The 15,663-nt window shown below is 38.5% G+C and overlaps 1 protein-coding gene across 1 annotated transcript in view; it reads left to right on the forward strand.

Moving 5' to 3' along the window:
* METAP1 (methionyl aminopeptidase 1) overlaps positions 1-15,358 on the forward strand; it is a 57,972-nt gene extending 42,614 nt beyond the window's left edge. Inside the window, exons 8-11 of the mRNA XM_047091457.1 lie at positions 1,311-1,442; positions 4,529-4,672; positions 9,165-9,230; positions 13,540-15,358. Of these exons, the coding sequence (XP_046947413.1) occupies positions 1,311-1,442; positions 4,529-4,672; positions 9,165-9,230; positions 13,540-13,703 (506 nt within the window). The 3' untranslated portion in view covers positions 13,704-15,358. The remainder of the gene's footprint in view (positions 1-1,310; positions 1,443-4,528; positions 4,673-9,164; positions 9,231-13,539) is intronic.
* Positions 15,359-15,663: the final 305 nt, after the last annotated feature.

The following is a 15,663-nucleotide window of genomic DNA, read 5'->3' on the forward strand; positions in this document are numbered from 1 at the left end:
GGCACAGCATGATTGTGATTGACAAATCGTGGAAGATGTCAGTGAAATGTGGAAGTAATGTTGATTCAGGTGGGATTCACTCCTCCCCCCTGCCTTTTCTTTTAGTCCACTAATGGTGTTGAAGAGATCAGGGCAGGCTTTCTTACAGAGAATGAAAAAATTTTAGTAATATGTGAAGATCTTAAGAAAAAAAGGTAAAATCCTACAGAAATGCCTTCCTTGATGTAAGAAATTCAGAAAGTGGCTACAGGGGCCACTGTGTTAAACTATCTGGGGACGCTGCAAGTGTAGAGGAAGGAGCTGCGATAAAAAGAAATACCGATGAAGAAGACATCCCTAGATGATATTTTTAATATTGATGACCTTGGTCTTATTAGTAATCAGAAACCTTCAAACGCTTACCTGTCAGATGAGGAAGCATGAGCCCAAGTGGTAAGGCTGCAGGGAATGCTTTGCCTATGATGCTGACTGGGAGTGATAGTGGAGACAGCCAACACTTCTTGTTCGGTTGTTAGTTTTTAGTTAGGGTATCTGTTTACAAAGGCCATGGCTTTTGCCCAACCCTGTTTTTCATACATACCCTGTTATTTTTAATTATTATTTTTCATACAAACCTGTTATTTTATTTTTACACATTTATTACATAATGTGTGAGATTTTTCAGGAATGTACGTGTTGTGCTAGCCAACACACCTATATCGTGATACTGTAGGTTGGTCAAAATTCATGGTTGAAAAAAACTCATTTAACATACATTTAGTGTATTACAGTTGTATGTTAGTAGTCTGTATGTATTCAATATGTTGACAAAGGGAAGGGTGAATATTCACAAATAAGTGAAAGCAAATGAGTTTTTGAAAAAAATAAGTGTAGAACAGCATAAGTTTTTTTATTTAGTGATTCACTAGGAAGAGAAAAAAACGCGTTAGACAGTAAGTGAAAGCAGTATTTTCTGTTTAATGTCGAAACGTAGCATAGTCCTCCATTTAATGTTATTAATTGCTTATTGATCTTGTGTGAATGTATCCTCAATACATTTCTTCTGACATAAATGATCTAATTAGTACTGTAAGTATAAAAGACCACCATCTGGCTTGTGCTGCGTGACCACATCCTTTTCCGCCACAGTGAGTTTAGTTGCATGACAGACAAGGAATGTCTTTCAGGCGATAACTGTATATCCATTAGTGTCTAGTTTGAGAATGCAGAAATTGTCTTTCTCATTTAGCTGCTTGATGCTGTCATGTTGGAGAAATGTCTTCTATTTTGAAACAAAAATATGGTCTATATATTTGTACATTGTTTTGCAGTGGACATCACTCTTTATCGCAATGGCTACCACGGGGACTTGAATGAGACGTTTTTTGTCGGAGATGTGGACGAGGGAGCACGGAAACTGGTTCAGACCACGTACGAGTGCCTGATGCAAGCCATTGACGCAGGTCAGTGGCAGTGCTGGGCACCCTCTAGAGCTGTTACGTGTTGATGGGCTTCAGATGGCTCGTCCCTCCACAGTTCTTTCCTTGCCCTTACCAGCTTTGCCTCTACCCTGCCTGAGTTAGCATTGGTTTTAGCAGTGATGGGTATACGGGTGATTTGGGGATCCCTTGATGAGGTGGACCAGATGATTGCTTATCATCCTTTATCTCTTCTGTGATTTATCTTTCTTTTCTTTGACCGATAAATGAGGAGGAATGTATGTTATATGTATAACATGATAAGTGTATAGAAATGTGTAGTTCTTAAGTGCAGTTTTTTTCCTACATGTTAATTCTTTCATATTATGTTCTCATTTTAAAAAAAATTAATGCTAGATTATGAGAGAAAAATGAACGATCTTCCTTTATACTTACCTCTTTCCTTTTTATATCTTTTTTTCCCAGAGGTATCTGCGTTTAACATTTAGGTTTTTTTTTCTCCCCTGTACATTAACAGATGGACATACACATACCACATATATTTATGTGTATGTGTTTAGTTAGGTTAATTGGAGTTATAATATTTGTAATATTCTGTAATTTGTATGTTTTCTCAGTAGGGTCTTTGTGATTTTTCCCAATTAATATATGTACTTGCATGCATAGATCTACCCCCTTGTTTTAATGGCTATATGTTATATTTCATACTATAAAAATTTCTACAAGTATTCCCCTACTAGAATTTGGTGTTTTCTAGATGTCTTGCTATTGTAGTGAATAATATCTTTGAGTACAGGTATATTTCTGTAGGATTTTTCTCAGGCTGTCTTTGTCCACTCAGATAGCTCATACAGATTTTGTTGTTGTTGTTTATAGTATGTCTTAGGAGGAGAAAGAATGGCTTGTTGCGAATGTTAGCAGACTGTTACTAAAAGGACAGTTGGAGTTCAAACAACTTTTTAGGTTGAATCCCATGACATTTTAGCTATATTGTTCAGTATATTATCTGTATTCACCTTCCTTTCCCCCACAATAAACCTGATATATCATCAACAAAGTATTGGACAGGACCACATCCTTTGACAAACACATAGTTATCTCTGATAACATAGATCTGTTATTTTTATTTTTTTGAGTCCATTTTAACATGCATGGAAAATGATGACATTTTTACTAATAAAGTTAGAGGAATGAAAAATGAAAATGTGATACTTTCAAGTATCTGTGTTGATTATGTAAAAGCTAATATTCTTTAGTGTTTAGTTTCTCATTTTTGGAAGTTGTAGTTTAAAACAATTTTTAGGGTTTCTGCCAGGTAGTATCTTTGATGTTTATATCCTTTTTGCTCTTCTGTGAGTTGATGGAAATAACCAGAGAGCTGAAATGTTGTTTTACAAAGACACAGGAATAGAACTTACCAAGAAACCAGCAGATACCAAAGTCTTTGTCACAGTAGCCAGGATAGAACTCTGGAAAGTGCTGTTAATACCTTTGTATGTATCATTCTTGCCCCTTATTTTCTACTGGCTTGGCTGCTCAACATGGTGTAGAGCAGTAGAGCTTGACTGTTGTTAAAATTATCCTTTTAGAATTGGGCTTCTCAATCTACACATTAAATTGTTTTGAGTCTGGTAATTCTTTATTGTAGGGCCTGTCCTGTGCATGTAGGATGCTTAGCCACATTCTTGGTCTTTACCCGCTAGATGCCAGTTTGCACCGGCCCTCCTAGTGGTGAAAACTAAAAGCGTCTCCAGGTACTTATGAAGTGCATCCTTGGGATGAGAATTGCCTCTAGTTTGAGAATTAGGGAGAAATCTCCTCTCTTTTATTCTCATTATTTTTGAACAGGGATTTTTTGTTGTTGTTGTATATTGTGCAAAATGGGTTAAAGTTTTGCTTTGCTCCCCCGTGACTGGGGCTGATAAGAAGGCTTGGATGGGAATGCAAGCAAATCATTATGCAAGTCAGCCTTGTTCCTCAACATTATTAACTTCCCACCCCTGAAAACAGTCAAGCTGGAACATAGAGTTAAGAACAAGTACATATTAATTGAAATAATTCCTGGAGCTATTTGCCCAGAGATTTGATTGGCTGGAGGCAATACGTTGTACTGGAACCACAGGTTGAAAATCAGGGAGGCAGAGTTAGGAGACTGTAGGGAATTGGAGCACCAGAACCATGACTAGGTTCTCTGGGAGTCTGGGCAGCGCCCAGCTTGGGGGTCTCAGTGCTGGGACAGCCATAACAACAACAAGAACCACTTTGTTTGTTTTGGTTTATAGTGGCAAAAGTCATAAAAATTAAGCAGAGCAGGAAGTATATAGTGAGAAGTATCTTTCTATACCCTATCCTCAGGACTGTCTTCAGAGGCAACTGTGAGTAATTTGAGGATCACTTTCATGGGGAAAGAAGCCCAGGGGAAGTAATCCTTTGAGAACTTGATCACTCTGAAACTAAGGATAAGTCCAAGTTACTTTCTGGACATTGCTTTTTGTCCTGGTGCTCTTTCCTACTTTACTTCTTCTGCTCGCTTTAATAGGATAGCATACTTGACCTTAGAGAAGGAGAGAAAGAGATGCCTGTTTTCCATTCTTTTGTCTATTTAAAAATTTTTTTTAATGTTTATTTTTGGGAGAGAGAGAGACAGAGTATGAGCCGGGGAGGGTCAGAGAGGGAGATACAGAATCCAAAGCAGGCTCTAGGCTCTGAGCTGTCAGCACAGAGCTCGATGTGGGGCTCGAACCCACCAGTGGTGAGCCGAAGTTGGGACGCCCAGCGAACTGAGCCACCTAGGCGCCCCTTTCTTTTGTCTATTTAGAAAGCAAAAGGTATGTCTCTCAACCCCTTAGTACTGCACATGTGTCCCTTTCTGCACCGAAGGAGGAAGTACAGGTGCTACTAGTTTGAATCTCAACTTTGCTATTTATTGGCAGTGTAGTATCTGTTACCCTTGGTTTCCTCATCTGAAAGTTTTTTAAGGGACATGTTTATGTATAGGCATGTAATGTAGAAATATAAAGCATTTGGAAAGGTTCCAGGCACATAGATAGTAATTGGCAGTAAGTGTCACTTACTATTACTTTGTCATGAGTCCTCTCTTTTCCTTCCAGTGAAACCTGGTGTTCGATACAGAGAATTGGGAAACATTATTCAGAAGCATGCCCAAGCAAATGGGTTTTCAGTTGTTCGAAGCTATTGTGGGCATGGAATCCACAAGCTTTTTCATACAGCCCCTAATGTACCCCATTATGCCAGTAAGTACTACCCAAAGATTTGCTGTTTGCTAACCATTTATTTAACAAATATTTATTCAAACATTTAACAGGACCTACTATTTTGTATTTATTTTTCTATTAACTGTTATAAATGGACCCTCAAAATGTATATGTGCTCATACACAATACACATTTGTTATCTTGCTCACCTAACAGTCCAAAATGTGTTTGGTCACTATTGGGGTGGTGGTGATACGGCAATTATTCTGTGACCCAGGTTCTGTCATCGTCAACCTATACCTTTCAAGATCACTTTGGGAGTTACTCTTCTAATCTGTAGATACTGGGAGGAGGGGGAAAAGCATGGAGAGGGGTATCTTTGGGAGGTTTTAATGAACCAGCCTGAAATTGGCATAGATCACTTACATTTACTTTTCATTGGTGGGAATTCAGTCACATGGCTACACTAACTGAAAAGGAGATTGGGAAGTGTAATCTAGCTGAGGACTCTCAGAGAAGTAACCTAATTTTGGTCAACAGCCTCTGCCATGGATCCAGCTATCACTATTCTTTTTTTTTTTTTTAATGTGTATTCATTTTTGAGAAGGAGAGAGTGTGCACCCATGAGCGGGTGAGGAGCAGACAGAGAGGGAGACAGAGAATCTGAAGCAGGCTCTGTGCTGACACAGCGAGTTCGATGTGGGGCTTGAACTCATGAACCATGAGATCATGACCTCAGCTGAAGTCAGACTGAGTCATCAGGCATTCTCTGCTGTCACTTTTTTGATTCCTTAGATGAAATTGGTTTGGCTTGGTTTGATTTTGTAGTATATATCAGATACTGTACTATTTGTTGGTATAAATAAAGGAGATAGATGAAGTACCTTTTTAAGTTGAGTGCTATCTGATAGAATAAGAAAGGAAGTGTGGGACAATTAATGTCTTCCAGAAACTTTTTTCTCTTGGAGAGATAAGGCATGCAAGAATAAGTCTGTTTATTTAGTGCTAGAAATGAAAGCTGTCCACAGTAAGCGACCTGAGAAGGAATTTAACAAATATATGTGAGTTATTGCTGTGTAGGCACTTTCACATAATGTCTTGTGCTTAAGTTTTCTCATCTTGAACAATAGTAGGGAGTGGCACCTACCCTAGAATTGTTACTAGGATTAAGTGAGATAGTACATGGAAAACAATTAGTGTTAACTTTTAGGATGATGATGATGATGATGATAATGATGGATATACATTATTTCATTTGATCATCACAACTCTGTATAATTTCTTAGCCCTATTTTAAAGAGCAGATTCTGCTAAATAAATAAATAAACAAAATAAATAAATGCAGATTCTGTGCTTAGAAAAGTACTTCATTTACTCAGGTTCACACAGACTAGTAAATAAATACCAAGACTAGGAGTGGTACCTGGGTTTTGTCCTTCTAGAGGCAATCTTGATTCCCATACTTTGTGCCGCCTGGTAAGGACCGAAGCAGTTTGGTGTAGTTCCTGTGGGAGAAAAAAAGAATGGTTGAAATTTTGGCTTGGTGGAGATGAGGAAGAAATTCCAGGTGGAGAGGAAGCATGAATAGATGTTTCAAGTTGAGAGCGAACAGAGACATGATGAGCTAGGGCTGAGTACTATATATTAATAATACAGCAGGAGGCAGTGCCAGACCAAGGATATTTGACTTTATTTGCTGGGATTATCGGAAACATTTTCATGCAGAAGAATGACAAGGTGAAGTTGCTATTTTGGGAAGACAAATTTGGCAGTGTTGTCTAGAGTGTATTGCAGGTGTGAGCTAGTCTAGGCAGCCTGATGCACACTTGTTGCCGTAGTCGAGGTGTGAGGTGGTAAGATTCTAGATGTCAGTAGTTGTGAAGAAAAGGGAAAGGAGTGAGAAACCTCTCAATGGGAGAAGCTGGAGAAGTAGTTTGGAGCACAGCATTTGGTACCTATCAGCAAACATTTATTAGCAGACCACGAAGTTTTCTTTATATAAGCTGTGAATTGTGCTTGAAATAAAAATTAGCAACAGAAAATAAGTAGCCAACTTAATTCCTTCCTGGTAAGCCCTGTAATCTGATGTGCATTCCATTAACAGAATGGAAGTGGCTACTCTGATTACAAGGATACATGAGTGTGTGTATGTTTGTGTAAAAAGAGTGTGTGCGGGGGGGGGGTGAAAAAATTCCCTTTACTTACTGAATTGACAAATGACAGACTCAGGTTTAGATACGGATTATATAAAGAGATGGAAGAAGCTAGAATTTATGGGAGAAGGGGACATGGGTCAGTGATGATCGTGTCCGTAAAATACATAAAACCATTTAATTAGAAATAAAAAACAGTTCTGAAAAAAGAAGCAAGGGCCAGGTATACTTGATTTCATATGTTTGATACATTTATGGAAAATCCAGTTTCAGTCAGGTTTATATATATTAAAATATGTTGTGATCACTTTAGGGAAGTGTAAAAGGAAACTGCTGAGTCTTTGTGCAGCTGAGACCTTTTGAAATGTGTAAATGATCCCTGCTTTGGCTTGTAACTCCATATTCCTAACCAGCTGAAGGTGGAACTAGGAAACTGTTGTGTAACTTCCTCCATGCCTTCTATGTTAGAGAAGTCCTTGTTAGAATTGATTTCCTTTTATTTAAGTCATTAGGGCTGAGAGGTAATGATAATAATACCCTACGTTTGGAATGTATGTTAAATAATCTGTGAGGTAGATGGTAGAGCAGGTACAGCTTTTTACAAAAGTACTTAGCATACTGTCTGCAGTCGTGTAGTCAATCAGATAATGTATGTTTGCTGAGTGAGGTACATGGAGAAACTGAAACCATGAGTCAAGTTGAGTAGGAGTGGTAACTTCTAGAATAATGAGTCAGTGACAGAAGAAAGGAGTGGAACTTTGAGTCTCTGTTTCATCACTGTCCAATAGTAATATCTTGCGAGGTGCCTATGTAATTTAAAAATTTCTAGTGGTCAGTAAAAAAAAAATAGGTGGAATTAACTTGAATGATATATTTTATGTAATAATGCATTGCATTCACAAAGTTAGCATTTCAGCATTTAATCAATGTAAAAATGATTGAGATATATATTTCATCTTTGAAATCGGCATATATTTTACACTGAACAGTTGATATCATTCTGACTAGCCACTTGGCAAGTGCTCTCGGAGGCTACATGCTTCCAGTGCTGCAGCAGTGGGACAGCTCAGTTCCAGATTCCTTTATCCTTTTTCTTTCTGTGACATCACACTGCTACCCTTTTGACAGTAAAAAAAAAATACATATCCCCAGGGGAATATGACCAATTCTTTATATGTAGTAAGTTGCAGGTCATTAGGAAAGAAAGTTCTTAGAAATAGTAAGTCATTGTTTTTTGCCTCTCAGATTTTAGGATGATTTAGAAAGTTCAGATTTGGAATCTGCAGTGCGTGTATTTTGGCAATACGTAAGAGAGTGAAAAGCAGCATGATGGCTTTTCACAAGGAAGGATGTGTAGGAATATAAATGTGCAGGTGAGATTAGATCACATCTAGATGGCGTTGCCTCTGGACACGTGTCATTCATTACCAAAGCCACCATCTCCAAGACCAGCCTTACCAAGAAACCCTGAAAGCCAGTGCTGTTGCCATCTGGTGGTTAAGCAGAGCAAATGCAGTCATTTGTTTACTGACACTCACATCAGTTTTTTTTTTTTTTTTAATTGGAACTTTAAACTGATTCTCCATTTTTGTCTGAGATTATCTAAAAATGTCCATTCCTGTTTTTACCTTTTGGCCTTTTTTGGAGGATGACCAGTTTGAATACTTGAACTCATCGTTGTGTCTTTCATGATGGTCCTGAAAAATACTCTCGTATTAGTGAACAAAAAGCTAAAAAAGTATTTGGGGGAGAAAATGGAATTTCTGTTTTCAGATAAAAAGGGATAGTTTTATCATTAAAAAAAAGTAGGTTCATACATAGAGGCTTTGTTCCTTTTTGAAGATAAGAAAAAGAAGGCAACATAAAAGCCTCATGAGAATCGTGCCATTGTTTCTGTGGGCTGTGTGCCTGCTCCCCCCTCACCCCACAGCCATACACCCGCCCAAAAGGTGCGAGGCTTCCGGCGTAATCTGGAACATCTGTTGTTTTCCTTTAAATATCTGGGTGAGTAATGGAACTTTGCTTGGTTGCATGATTTCAACTCTACTCCTGGTGTAACATAAATGGTGGTACTTTTCATTTCATAGAAGTGATAACTTCATCTGAAATCACTTTGCAGACATCTCTGTGTTTTCCTAGAGAAGATAGAAGCAGAATAAAATATGCCTAGGATAGTATCTGCCCCACAGCAGGTGGATATCTGCAAAATACCTGTTTGTTGAATGATCCCTTTTAAGAAGGGGGAATTGGGAAAGGAGAGAGGAATTTAAGAATCACTGATAGGAATGCAAGTTGTGTACTCTGACAAGGGAGCTGTTCAACAGTATGCTGCTGGTTTTTAGCTGGGTTTTGAGAATTTTTTTTTTCTTTAATTTCAGAAAATAAAGCAGTTGGAGTGATGAAGGCTGGCCATGTATTTACAATTGAGCCAATGATTTGTGAAGGTGAGAAAAAAGGATGCTATAATGTTCTTGAATTTTAATTTACTTTTGGTCACTCATGATCAGATCAGTAGTCTGCTCTGTTTATTTTCTTTTTGGTTCATTTCCACTCCCAGTCGCATCTCAAGCTCAATTCAGTATCATGTAGAGAACTGAAAACTGTAAGGGCTGGCAAGAAAGCAGTGCTTTCTGTCTGGTAATTCTGCTGTCAGTAGATGCTGAAGTACTTGAATCCCGGTCCCTTTCCATAAAAGATTCTGTCAAAGGGTGTGTTGTAATAACAGAAGCCTCCATCAAGCCTGTGTAGCTTTTTGATGGGTGTCTAGGGGGAGGGAAAAAGTAGAGCCACTCACTTCGAGGCAGACACGGGTATATGATTTGCTTCTCCACAACTCACGAGGTAGGTGCTATCCCCATCATACAGAAGAGCAAACTGATCCTTGAAGCAGGTAAGTAACTCTTCTGAAGTCATCTAGCTAGTTACGTGGCAGCTGACTTGGACCAAACTCATGAGCTGTTCTGCCTGCTCAGGGTCTGCGCTCAGGTCATCAGGTGGCATTATTTAGCTCTTGTGGACAAAGCACAGCACAGACATACTTAACGCTGGCAGTTTTATGTCCTCACTGTCGCTGTTCCCCGTGGCAGGCTCATAGCATTGATAAAGACCCAGTGTCATGATTAGAGCTTGTCGCTCAGATGGTCGGATGTTCTCTTCACCTTTCTTCTCAGCCAGTCCTCTGTTGGGATTAGGGGACGCAGTGAGGCTGTAGTAGTGGGGCTGGTGTGTCCTGGGGCCTACATTAAAGGATACCTCCTCTCTGGATTCTTCCGGTCTTTTTTATAACCTGATCTTGGCAGTGACATCCCATTACTTCTGTCAGATTGCCTTCCTTAGAAGTGAGTCACTAAATTCAGCCTACAGGCTGCCTTCTTATAACCTGATCCTTTGTTGCCTTTTCTGTAAAGTGGAATTACAGTCTTTAACCTGCCAGCTCCCCAGGGCAGCTATTAAGAATTGAGACGACTTACATTAGCACAAAATACCTTGTGTCCTTTTAAGGGCTGTAAACATGCAAGGTACTGTTTTTGTCGTTGTCATGGAATAAGAATTAAGTTCTGATCCTGTGGAACCAGTCTGAGGGCGGGAGGTATATTAGCAGAGAAAAGCAAGACACTGAGAAGAAAGTAGTTTTGGTTACATACCTGTTTTCATTAACTGGCACCTAGTTGGTAAGACACAGTGTGGTATTTCCAAGAATAAGCAAATAACTTTTCATAGAGTCTGTTCAGATAATCATCATATTATAGCATACATACTTTAGTGTAACTCAGGTAGGCTAAATCCTAGCTCTGGAGTGGAAAGTTTCAAATCCAAAGAAGAATTTGAATTTTCTCCGAATAGGATCCAGATATGTTTGACTTGACATTGGTAAAGAACCTTTTGTAAGCAGTTCGCAGTAAAGTTAGATAAGTATTATGTCTTTAATCCAGTTGTGAAAAGGTTGTTCATTACATCAGAAAATACCCAGTTATAGTCATCTTTACATGTTTGACAAAGCATGAATTAACTTTCTTTAAGCTACCTCATATTTTCTTTTTAGGCTGGGATTTAGTATTGTAAAAGTAGGTTACTTCACTGCATTTTATATGTGTTCTAGGATTTGTGTGAGTCATTGAGACCTAATCTTTGGTAAAGATTACTCAAAATGAAGGCTGTATTGATTTTTTTGACATCTAATTTGGAGACAAGAAAGTCTCTATAAACACACTTCTATAGTAGTATCCAGAATTGCATAACTTTCTCATTTTACCTCTGCCTCCCCTCCTCTCTTTCTCTTGAGTGGTTTCTTTCATTGTCCTGGGGCTTTTTTCACTGTCCCTTTCTTTCCTTTCTCTTTTAGCCCCTCCCTATCTATTTTGCCTCATTCTAATTTTTTAAAATTCTCTCACCAATCCTATTTCTTTCTCTTAGCCCCTTTTTTTTCTGGTTACTAGAGGGGTGTGGTCAAAAATTTCAGAGTAGAATCTCTTGTCACCATCTGTGTGCCTGCCATTTAAAAATCATATTAGAAATTAAATGCTATAGGGGCGCCCGGGTGGCTCACTCGGTTAAGCGTCTGACTCTTGATTTTGGCTCAGGTCATGGTTCGTGACATCGAGTCCCATGTTAGGCTCTGTCCTGACAGAGAAGAGCCTGCTTGGGATTCTCTTCCTCTCTGTCTCTGCCCCTTCCCTGCTTGCATTCTTTCTCTCTCTCTGTCTCTCTCTTAAAAATAAATAAACATTAAAAAAAATGCTGTAATAAAAGTGTAAAAAGATGATTTCCTTTACAATATACATTGGCTGTAGTTTATGCCAGAGTTGTACCAGGAAAGAGCTAAATTTATTAATTCAGTTTTTAACTCATAGTTCTATAATGAGCTGTATCAATATGTTTTCTAAAATGAAACCCAGTGCCTTTATTTTGGAAGTACCATCTTGATTTGGTATTTGGGAGGCATAAAAAATGTGAAGTTGTAACACACCCAAGGAAATTTAAAATATCATCATTACTTCATTGAACTAAAAACCAAAATGAAGTTGGAGGAAAAACTAAAACAGTTGAAGTATAAATAGGAGTATTATTATTATTGTTATTACTGAGGTATAATTGATGTACAATATTGTATTAGTTCTAGGTATAGATTAAATATACTGATTTGACAGTACTATGTATTACCCGGTGCTTATCGTGATAACTGTAGTCACCACCTCTCAATTTTATTGACTATATTCTCTATGCTCTACTTTTCATTTCCGTGATTTCTTTGTTTTATAACTGGAAGTTTGTACCTCTTAATTCCCTAATTTCACGCCCCACCACCCCGCCCCATATACCTCCCTTCTGGCAACCATTTGTTTGTTCTATTTAAGAGTCTTTCGCAGGGGTACCTGGGTGGCTCAGTCAATTAAGCATCCGACTTTGACTCAAGTCATGATCTCACAGTTCGTGAGTTCCAGCCCCGCATGAGGCTCTGTGCTAACAGCTCAGAGCAGCCTGGAGCCTGTTTCAGATGTATCTTCCTCTCTCTCTGCCCCTCCCCTGCTCGCTGTCTGTCTCTGTCTCAAAAATAAATAAATGTTAAAAAAAAAAATTTAAGAGTCTGTTTGATTGTTCATTGGTTTTGTTTTTTAAGTTCTACATGTAAGTGAAATCATAAGAGTATTTGTCTTTTTCTGTCTAACTTATTTCACTTAGCATAATACCCTCTAGGTCCATCCATGTTGTCGCAAATGGCATGATCTCACCCTTTTTCATGGCTGTGTAATACTTTGTTGTGTGTGCATGCCATATCTTCTTCATCCATTCATCTATCAGTGGACGACGCTTGAGAGTTGCTTCCATATCTTGGCTACTCTGCATAATGCTGCAGTAAACATAGGGGTGCATATATCTTTTTGAAGGAGTGTTTTTGTTTTCTTTGGGTAAGTTCCTAGTAATGGAAATACTGGATTGTGTGGTAATTCTATTTTTAATTTTTCTCACAGTGGCCGCACCAGTTTACACTAGCAGTCCACAAGGGTTCCCTTTTTCTCTACTTCCTCACCAACCAACACATGTTATTGCCTGTTGTGAGGTGATAATCTCATTGTAGTTTTGATTTGTAGCTCCCTGATTATTAGTGATGTTGAGTATCTTTTCATGTGTCTGTTAGCTGTCTGATGTCTGCTTTGGAAAAATGTTCAGGTCCTCTCCTCATTTTTAATTGGATTCTTTGTTTTTGTTTTTGGTGTTGAGGTATATATAAATTCTTTATGTATTTGGATATTAACCCCTTATCAGATCTATCATTTGCAGATATCTTTTTGCATTCGGTAGGTTGCCTTCTGTTTTGTTGATCGTGTCTTTTGCTGTGCAAATGCTTTTTATTTTTGATGTAGTCCCGATAGTTTATTTTCGCTTTTGTTTTCCTTGCCTCGGGAGACAGATTCATAAATATGTTGGTGAGGCTGATGTCCAAGAGATTACTGCCTGTTTTCTTTAAGGAGATCCATGGAATTCCAAGTCTTTAATTTTGAGTTTATTTTTGTGTGTTGTGTATTTTGCTTACTATGTAAGCAAGTAGTGCAGTTTCGTTCTTTTTTTTTCCAGTTTCATTCTTTTGAATGTAGCTGCCTACCATTTGTAAATTGGGGTCTTAATAGTGAATTTTCTAATTGGCTTCTGTAATATCCAAGGATATAGGAGTATATGCAAATACACTTATCTAGAGAGTTTGTTTAGAAAACTGAGCGATAGAATTAAGAAATTGTTTTTGTTTGTTTGTTTAAGGTGGATGGCAGGATGAAACCTGGCCAGATGGTTGGACCGCCGTGACGAGAGACGGAAAGCGGTCTGCTCAGTTTGAGCACACCCTGCTGGTCACGGACACTGGCTGTGAAATCCTGACCCGGCGACTTGATAGCACGCGGCCTCACTTCATGTCCCAATTTTAATTTCTCCTGAGATGGCACATCTCAGTAATACCTTCTGGCTGTACCATGCATTTTATTGAGAGTACAGAATGGAAGAGGAGATTTTTATTACGTGTTTTGTTTTGACTATAGATAAGGAAGACTACAGCATTGGATGTGTGTCCTCAAGAACTTGACTTGGGTCTGAAAAAGCTGAGAAGAATAAAAGAAACATTCTCAACTCTTTTTAGTATTCCCCTCTCCCTCCAGAAATCTCTGCACCCCTGTTTTCTCACTTGGCCTTTGAGCACTTTTTATGTAAACCTGCTTCTAGTTGCTTTTATCACTGCCACAACTGGGCCAGCAAGAGCCAGCTGCTCTTCAGGTGAATGTGGAAGATGAGAATCCTTGAAACTTTAGCAACATATGTTGTTCCAGATTTTTTTTATTATATATGTACGGAAATATATATGTATACATTTTAAATTCCATGTATGTAATTCCTGAACACTATATGACCTGGGTTTGTGTTAATTCTGCCCTGACAGTGCTATATGCTGTCATAAATGGACCCATTGTTTGCAGTGATTTATTTCCCAGTTTGGAATTTGGCCTCCCTCCTTCCCCATGCTACTTATTTACCCTTGTAATTGTGTGTAAGGAAGCACTCGGTCAGTGAGACTTCCTCTCCAGTGTGGACTCTGTCAGTGAATGGTTGTGGCAAAATTCACTTTGGAAAAGGGTTGTCACATTTTAAAAACATCTAGTTTCTGGCAAAAATAGCCATGCTTCATATCATAGCTGGCTGTTTCAGAGCATGAGCGTTTTGTGATACATTGCTCTTTCAGACCTCTTTCTGGTCGAAATGGGAGGGAAAAAGCTCCCTTTCTTCCCCTCTATTTTATTTCAAGGGCAAACCTTGGAGATATTCAGAGAAGGGTGAACGGTTGCACTGTGGAGGTTGATGGGAAGAGACAGTTCTGAAATCTCTTTGGCAGTGAGCAGAGTAAGTCAGGTGGGCTGTTAGCTTCTGACATTTAGTAAACCTGGTAGTGATGAGAAAGGAACTTCTTTGAAGATTGTACTGTTCCCTTGCAGTAGAGATGCAGCTGTCCGTGGTGTGTTGAAAACACACTTTACCTTGACATGGTTGGGAACCTCATTAGAAATGACCCCAGCTGCCCAATATCTTTGTTCCTTTCAGTAGTTCAGTCCAAATGGAAGTGTATCCAGGGAACACGTATCAGATCAAAGTCGTTGTCATTGGAGTATACTTGATTACTGGGTATCTGGTAACTTTCTTGTAAGATAATTTGATACCACTGACATGTTATATGAGAACATCTTTCCCAGAGTGCCTCAGACCTTTATTGCTTTAAAAGAATTATGATAATGTTTTCATTACTTTTATTATTTTAATGATTTAGTGAAGTGACTGAATCTGGTATAGACTTTTGGGGGTATGTGTGTGAAATTTTTTATCAAACTGTAATATTTGTGAATGGAATGCCTTGCAATATGAATGTTAATATAATGTGTAAAGGGAGATTAAAAGTTTGAACGATTATCCCCTCCCCCCCCCCCCCCACCGTGTAGTTATTAACTTTGCTGCATTTGTTTGGGGTTTCAGAGGGAAGTGGCGGGAGTAGGGTGGCTGATTTCATAATCTGAAATAAACTCATGACCATTTGAGTGAAGAGTTTTTCGAGTTTAACGACTACATAATTCCAGTACTGTGTTTAGTTCACCAGAGCCTATCAGCAGTATTTGAGATGCAACCATAGTTTTGAGAGCTTTCAAGACAGAATGCTGAATATTTAGGGAATCATTTTAGGTACTGATGGTGGAATTAACAGTGTGGGCTTCTTTGATCATTAGAATATAAGCTCAAGGAAAAAATATCTTGATAGGATAATTTTTTTGTAAAAAGGTTAACATTGGTGATGATGCTTTTTTTGGTTTGGTAGATTTCAAAACAGTATGGGCTCTAGTCTAATTGTAT

Source organism: Lynx rufus, unplaced genomic scaffold (assembly GCF_022079265.1).
Source record: "Lynx rufus isolate CCGP_SWC_20201006 ecotype Redwood Valley unplaced genomic scaffold, mLynRuf1.p SCAF_3, whole genome shotgun sequence".
Lineage (NCBI taxonomy): Eukaryota > Metazoa > Chordata > Mammalia > Carnivora > Felidae > Lynx > Lynx rufus.